Below are 8,178 nucleotides of genomic sequence, written 5' to 3' on the forward strand. Positions count from 1 at the left end.
CTGTGTCTCTGCCTGGGCTGTGGGAAGCACACGTCTGACGCTGGCTGACTGTGGCCTTTCTTTAGGCGAGACTCTTCTTTTTCCCAACAGCTTTTCCTGTCTTACTTCGTGCACTTTTTAAAAGTTCTTCTGGTTTTTTTTCGAGGAGGGGGGAGGGGTACTTCACTTCCTTAGGCCTGTTTTTTAAGTATAAGCCCCAGGTACGTTTTTAGAGAGTGGCCATAACGATAAAAATAGGTTAACAGTTATCCAAGTTGGATGTGCATAAGAGACGACACTGGACAATGGGCCTGTGGTGCTTGTTAAGTCTTTTGCTTGGAAGTTTTTCCTTAACTTCCTTACTGCCCTTCAAACCCCTTATCAAATTCACAAGTGCTTGTAGGACTTGCCGCTTCCTCTTGTGATCCAGTCTCCTCAAAATGACCGACACTAAAACTTCAGTGTGAAACAACCCAATTACAAATGTGCTGGAGAAATGAGTGGTGTTCATGGGAAAAGCTTGTACCGGGGCACCTGGGTGCCTCAGTCACTTAAGCATCTGGTTCTGATTTCGGCTCCGGTCGTGGTCTCACAGTTGGTGAGTTCGAGCCCCGCGTCGGACTCTGCGCTCTGCACTCTGACAGTGCAGAACCTACTCGGGATCCTCTCTCTCTCCCTCTCTCTACCCCTCCCCTGCTCATGCTCTCGCCCTCTCTCTCAGACTAAATAAACAGTTTTTTTTAATCATTAAAAAAAAAAAAAGTAAAAGCTTGTACATGTATGAAAAGATGCTCAAGCTACTTCTATAATGAGAGAAATGAATTGGGGCGGGGGGCGGTCTGTAGTTTATCCCTCCATTGTTTCTTTTCCTAATATAAGCAGAAACCATTGTCAAATCTTCCCCTACTCTTAACGGATGGTAGCATATACTGTGCGTCTGTCTTCTCCCTGCTTTCTTCCCTTCTCCACGCGGCCACAGGAGTGTGCACGGCTTCCTTACTGCTTTTATAGCCACGTGAGCCCCATTGTGCGATTGTATCATAGTTTATACAATAATTTCTAACGAGAAGTCTGTCAGTCTTTTGTTTTTCTGTGCCCAATGTGTTTTTTTCTGCTTTTAAGATTTTAATCTAATACTGATTTTCAACAGTTTCATTATGATACGCTTTGCTTTTGTTTTTCTTCTGCTTGGGGCTTAATATCTTGGTTCTATGCATTTATAGCTGTCTTTAATTTGGAAAATTTTTAGCCAGGTTTCTTTCAGGTTTTTTTTTTTCCTGTTAGACTTTTTCTTTTCTTTTCTTCTAATGTGTGTTTGTTTACTTTGAGAGGGAGAGAGAATTCCAAGCAGGCTCCCTGCTGTCAGCTCCGAGCCCGACGTAGGAATCAAAATCGAGAGTCAGATGTTGAACCAACTGAGCTGCTCAAATGCACCTCTGTTAGACTTTTTTTAGTTGTGGATCACTTCTATTGCCACGTCTTCGGGTTTCTTGATGTTTTCTTCTGCAGTGTCTAATGTCCTGCTAATCTCCTCCAAAGTATCTTTTTATGTGTTAGTCTCTGGAAATTCCATTTGGGTCCCTTTTTTATATCGTCCATTTCCTCATCATGTTTGTATTTTTCTCTGCATTCGTAAGCCCAGACATGTTTACAGTATGTTTTAATGTCTTTCTTGGGTAATTCCATCATCTGTGTCATTTCTGGGTCTATTTTTACTGATTAATTCTTCTCCTAAGACTGGGTCAAGTTTCCTTCTTTGCATACCTGGTAATTTTTCATTGGATGCTAAACATTTATACTTTTATGTTACTGGTTGTTGCATTTTGTTGTATTCCTTTAAATAGTATTCGACTTTGTTGTGGTCTACAGTTAAGTTTGGGGGGTTAGTTTGATCTCTTCAAGGTATGTTTTTAAGCATACCTTTTAGGATGGGTCTGGTTAGGATTCCTCAGCACCGTTGATATTTTGCACCACAAACTTTTTTTGTGTGGGAAACCGTTCTGTGTGTTATTGGCCTCTACCCACTGGGTGCCAGTGGCACTTCCCAGTCGTGACAATCCAGATGTCTTCAGACGTGGCCAGCTGTCTTCTGGCCAAATGAACTGCCCCTGGTTGAGAACCACCAGTCGAAGAGTTCATTTCTCCCCACTATAGTGGTGTCTCTGGCTGGCTGGTGGGAAAACAGACTGTTCCCAGCCCTTCCCGTGAGCTCTGGGAGTTGTCTGGCCTCTTGCTTGGAGTAGTTCTCCCCTAGCCATGTGGAGTTTTGCACCACGCATGTACAGATTAGATTCAGCCAAAGATTTGAAGGACTCTTCTGCAAACTTCAGAGACTTCTGTCTCTGCTGTTACCCTTTTTCTTATTCTGTCACATACAGCCGCCTTAGCCTCCCTAAAATACAGTATCTGACTTCTTAGCTCAGTAGGACCACTCGCTTCTCTCTGGGGGCCCTCCCTGTGTGTAGAATCTACCTCCGGGCCACTGCCTGTGGCCACAGTTTGTAAACAGGTGTTTCGTATATTTTGTCTTGTTGTCAAGGTGACTGAGCTGTTCCTAGTCAGCCCTTCAGAGGTGGAAGCAGAAAATGTTCCTCCTATCCCATAATTTTTTATATGGAGTATTTATATGAATCTTTCGATAAACGTTTTTTTAACTTCCATTTTAATTTCTTCTCTGACCCATGGTTTTTTCTTTTATTTAAAAAAATTTTTTAATGTCTATTTTTGAGAGAGAGAGAGAAAGAGCATAATCAGGGGAGGGGCAGAGAGAGGGAGACACGGAATCTGAGGCCAGGCTCCAGGCTCTGAGCTGTCAGCACAGACCCTGATGTGGGGTTTGAACTCAACAAACCAAGAGATCGTGACCTGAGCCAAAGTCCAGTGCTTAACCGACTGAGCCACTGAGCCCTGATCCATGGACTTAAAGTTGTCTTCCTTTGGCCTTTTTTTCCCCCCTAAAATGCTGATCCCTTAATTTCTTGCTATCTTGTTTGCTGCCTTTGCCTGCAGACAGGTGTCTTTTGTGTTTTTTTTTTTTGTTTTGTTTTGTTTTGTTTTGTTTTGTTTTGTTTTGTTCTTAAGAGAGAGCGCGCGCGTATGAGCAGGAGAGAGGGGCAGAGGGAAAGAAAGAGAATCTCAGGCAGGCTCTATACTCCACATGGAGCCTGACTCGGGGCTCGATCGCCCAATCCTGGGATCATGACCTAAGCTGAAATCAAGAGTTGGACGCTCAACCTAGGTGCCCCCAGACAGGTGTTCGTTTTAGATTGGATTTGTTTCTAGGTTTGCCAGTTGTCTTCTGTGAGTTGGTCCATATTATGTAGTCTACCTTCCTGGAAGTCCTAATACCAGATTTTTAAAAAATATCTATTGTTGTTTAGGAAAGGAAATTAATATGTTAAATAACTTTCCTGAGGTCATTAGCTAGTATGTGGTAGAAGGGAAGAACTTAGGTCTTTAACATGTAATCTTGTCTCCTTTATATTTTTAGATACTGTCTTTCTTAACTATTTTTTTATATATGTCTTGCATATACATATTTTTCAAATATGACTTAATAGTTTTCTTACTGACCATCACCTCTCATCCAAAGCATTATCGCCTATTCCCTTAGCTCCGTTTGAGGTTATTTTCTCCCAACTTCAGCCTGTGTTGCAATGACCAGGTTAATGCTGTGGATACATATGTACCGAAGAATGTTGGCAACCACATGACCAACCGCAATGTTGGTGCCGAAGAATGTAACCATGTAATTGCCTGAACCAGAACACTTTTGAGAAGGGGATACTGTTGATAATTACTCTAGTACAGCAAGTATAAACCGGATGTGTCCAGGGAATTCGTGGTTTGTGACCATCAAGAGCACAAAATATTCATCGTCACTGTGGTGACGATTCGGGCCAGATGGCAACGAGTTAGTGACTGGACCACGAAGGTGGAGGCCTTTCAGTATCATCTACTCTTTCAGAAAGTCAGGTTGTAGGGGCGCCTGGCTGGCTCACTCTGAAGAGCACGAGACTCTTGATCTTGGGGTCATGAGTTTGAGCCCCACGTTGGGTGTAGAGATTACTAACAAAATTAATAAATGAACTTTAAAAGGTGGTAAAAGTTATGGGGGTGGAAGATATTTATGGGATGAATAAATGAAATGCTTTAGTTTATGTAGTTCACCATGAATTTTGTAAAGATTGCACATTTACTTCTTTTTCTAGAATACCAGTTTGACTAACCATAACACAAAGTCCTTTGCCTTACAGCCATCAAATGAAAGGCCAAAATGCCCAGAACTACCACCATTTCCATCGTGTTTATCTACGATGCACTTTGTTATATTTGTAGTGGTACAAACGGTGTTATTCGTGGGTTATATCATGTATAGGTAAGTCTCTAACATGTAACTGAACATTTTTCTGTACTTGTTTAATTTTAAATGCTCGAAGTCCTCAGTGCTCATCACAGAGCTTTCAGTGCTTATAGAATTCAGTTTACACAAAGCAAATGTTGTTTCTAGTCTATTTCAGTCACGTGGGAGTGCACATATAGAATATTCATATGTTTATCTTAGTGCATCTTCTACTCCAAAAGACAATGTGTATTTCAACTTTAAACAGTCCTGTTCTTTCTAAAGTAAAACATATAGAACTTTCAGGTTTTTTTTCTTTCTCTTTTTCCTTAGGACTCAGCAAGAAGCAGCTGCCAAAAAATTCTTTTGACCACCATTTTCCTATGTGTTCATCATGTATGTGTGTACAAAATGTTGTCTTTTTGAGGGAATTTAAGTATTTAAATTGCTTCATAGTCTAAATTATTAAATTTTGTATAAAATAACTGTTTAAACCTTGATTTGCGGTAAGAATAAACCTTAAAACAAAGACAACCACATGTAAATTTGTGCATAATACATAAATCTATTTAAATTTCAGTGAATTTCTGGCCAGTAGAATACAGCCACTGAACAGAATATTGATAAAGAAGATGGTAAATAATAGAAACTGGGGGCACCCTCCAGATGTGAAAGTTACCCCTACGTCTCCAGTGTTGGAGGTTTCTTTATTTAACATAAATACACTTGCCCTCCTGCCCCCCCCCCTCCCCCCCACCAACTCTGTGGTCTAAGAGCTCCCCATCATGTCCATTTTGTAACCAGAGTCTTTTCTTAGAGATCAGAGTTTCCCACTCTGTGACCCAGTCCTGCAGGCCTTTAATGCAGTTCCCTTTGAAATCAAAGAATATTTTGTCTGAGAGCTTTAGGATCTAGAGAATAGGCTTCAGAGTGTTGAAGTATTTTTCCCTCCGATTATCCATGATACATTTCACTTCTAAAGGGAATTTCGGAAGAAAGTTAATAGCTGCTCTTTGCCTGAAAAACCGTTTAGGTGAAAACGTTCCTCTGATCATGGTTTTTATAGGTCTTCTGCCTGGTAACGTTCATTTCACGGCTGCTCACGTTCTCGAACGCCTGCATTCCAACAGTGTCCGTTCAATATTAATGAAAATGATTTTCGGGTTATTTGTAATTTAAGGAACTCATTTCTGCCATGTTGTACAGTGTGTAAATTCAGCTCTGATGGCATGTCCTGAGGGTCAAGTTCGCAAAACCTAGCACTACGTTTTGGTTAATGTGACTCCATGTCATCTGGTGTCGTTTAAATCAAGGAGTCTGTAGTAGAAGCAGTGTTAAGATTTTGAAGGCAGCATTTGAAAAATAGAATTGATAGTTCTGATTTCTTTTTTTTTTTTAATGCCAGAACTAAGGATATTGTGAAGCACTTGTGAGGAAGCTTGACCTTGAAATGTCAGGCCGGAAGGGGTTATTGTAGTCTTTGTACATAGTTGTTCTAGGTATTCTAGAAACGGTCGGTAAAGGACATTTTAAAATGCAGACCTCATGTTTTCACAGCTGATGTAGACCTATTTTTTACTGGCTGCAAAATACTCTTCAGTAGTTATCTGTCCTTTGTCACAGCAGCCAAAATAATACTGTGTTACAAAACAGTACGGTTTCATTCTTCCAGACCTTCCTGAATTTGTTCTCAAATGTCATCCACAGATGGGGCTAACTGCCTAAAGTCTCTACGAAGGCTGTGGGGAACTCTGCCTTTCAGCAGTCCCTACTCCATACTGTATACGCACACAGTCCTAGCCTTGCTTTCTAGATTAACGTTCATCCTGGAACGCTGAACGAGAATATTCTAGTGACTGCCCGCTCCGCTTGGGTCACTTTCACAGAGAACATGCTTCTCGGATGTGTGTCCTTGGGAGCAGTAACATTCTGAAATTCACATTTCAGAGACATCATCACAGAATTTGCTTTTAATGTGTAGAAAACCAAAAAGACAAAACCCTTCCGAAGCATGTTGAGGTTGCGGGCTGGGACAGTTGGGAGGTCCTCTTGAGATGAAAGGCTGCACGCCCACTGTCCGGTGTTACAAAACCGCGGTCACACGTGCCCGGACGTCCAGCAGGAAAACCGGACATGTGTGCCCCGCGTCCACCGCGTGCGGAGGGGCCGTGCGGCCGCTCCTGACCCGGGTGGTGGGGGGGGCAGCCGCATCTACGAGAGCGCGTGCACCTTTTTCTCCTTTACTTAGTAATTTCATGTACTTGAAAATCACTTAGTAAAGCAGTTCGCACAGGCTCTTCGTCATATCATTTGAAATTCGGTTTCTTTTCCTCCAAATCACAGACTTCAGGTAGCTTCCTTTCTGAAGAAAAATATTCGCTCTGTGGAGAAATCAGTCACTGCCAGGATCCTTTCATTTCTGTACTATTTTGTATAATTGAATTTGTTGACTTCTCTCACACCAGCAAGTATTTTACAGGTGCCTTGGATTAAAACAAAATTGATTTTAAATTTTTAGTGCAACTCATTGTGCTTCCGATGCCACTTTTAAAAAGAAATCCAGTTACACCATGGCTAGTGCTTTTATTTAATGTATGTACTTGTGTTCTGATTGTTCGAATGTCTTACTCAGCTTGAAACTTCCCTGTGAAGCCTCAGACAGTAAACGATGTTTTGGAGGTATTCAAGGAGGTATTCATCAGCGCCTCTCAGAGTGTGGTCCGTGGACCATCTGGGTCATGGTGTGCTTGTGCAGAATGCAGATTCCGGGGCTCCATTCTAGGGCACCTGCATCAGAATTCAGGGGCGGGGCTTCAGGATGTCGTGTTCCACAAGCACCTCAGCTGGTTCTGAGCACACTAATGTCTGAGAACCACTAGGATGAGGAATGCAAAAAAAGAAGTCTTTGGTTCTGTTGGTTTAAAGCTGAGCCGAGAGCATAATATAACATTGTCATCATCAATGACATTAGCAAATGTGCACTGATTCTGTTATAATTAACAAGTGATGTTCTTTTTACTAAAACTCTTGGTTTATTAATAGCCACACGCCAAACCCAGGTTGTTGCCTGTAGCTCTTGGCACTTTGGTTGATGGCTTTTAAACTTACAAAATCACCAGATCATGGTGAAGCCGTGAGAACTCCCATCTCAGAGTCCGCCTGCTAAAGCCTTTTGCTTTCCTGATTGCAATTTTTGTGGCATTTTATCTCAGACAATTGTACTTTTTGATAACTTGGGGAAAACAGTAATTACTTGAATAAGGGATTGCCTGACCCGATGCATTGCAGAGATAACAATCTTTGTAAAGAATTTCAATAACAGTTGTGAATATTAAGATGTGATTATCTTTTCCTGTTCATGTGCTTACTGCAGGGAGATAGTGAACAAACGACTATATGGGGGGTTTTTTTATTTATAAGATCTAATGTAAAATCACCACTTGCAACTTTTTAGACCTGTATGTTTGCCTGTTTAATATATTTCTTTTAAAGTTTAAAAGGGTTTTCTATCCACTGTTAATTTCAATTGGATAACATTTTGTCAAGTGTTTTTTTTCTGATTGTTATTTGATGCTAGCTGAAATTCGAGAAATGACATTGACCTTATTCAAATAAAGAAATATTTTAGTAAATTGACTTTTCTCCTTCCTTGATCTCGGGTAATAAGGAGTTCCTTATTTTCCAAGTAGGCCCTGGTTGTGATCGCGTTCATCTGTTGCTCTGTGCTGTACCCTAGGCGGCCTCCCTCACGCAGAATCAACGCACGGAAGCGTAAAAAGAGAAGTAGAAATGAAAATGGGTACAGCTTACCCTCGCTGGTAATGAAAAACACAAACTAATTAAAACTGCATTTGATG

At 41.2% G+C, this 8,178-nt stretch overlaps 1 protein-coding gene across 2 annotated transcripts in view; it reads left to right on the plus strand.

Annotated features, from left to right (window-relative positions):
- Positions 1-7,735, plus strand: part of LMAN1 (lectin, mannose binding 1) — a 33,916-nt gene extending 26,181 nt beyond the window's left edge. For both annotated transcript variants that reach the window (XM_049620279.1, XM_049620280.1), the window contains exons 12-13: positions 4,236-4,357; positions 4,655-7,735. In XM_049620279.1, the coding sequence (XP_049476236.1) occupies positions 4,236-4,357; positions 4,655-4,691 (159 nt within the window). In that variant the 3' untranslated portion in view covers positions 4,692-7,735. The remainder of the gene's footprint in view (positions 1-4,235; positions 4,358-4,654) is intronic.
- Positions 7,736-8,178: the final 443 nt, after the last annotated feature.

The sequence above is a fragment of the Panthera uncia genome, assembly GCF_023721935.1.
Source record: "Panthera uncia isolate 11264 chromosome D3 unlocalized genomic scaffold, Puncia_PCG_1.0 HiC_scaffold_8, whole genome shotgun sequence".
NCBI lineage: Eukaryota > Metazoa > Chordata > Mammalia > Carnivora > Felidae > Panthera > Panthera uncia.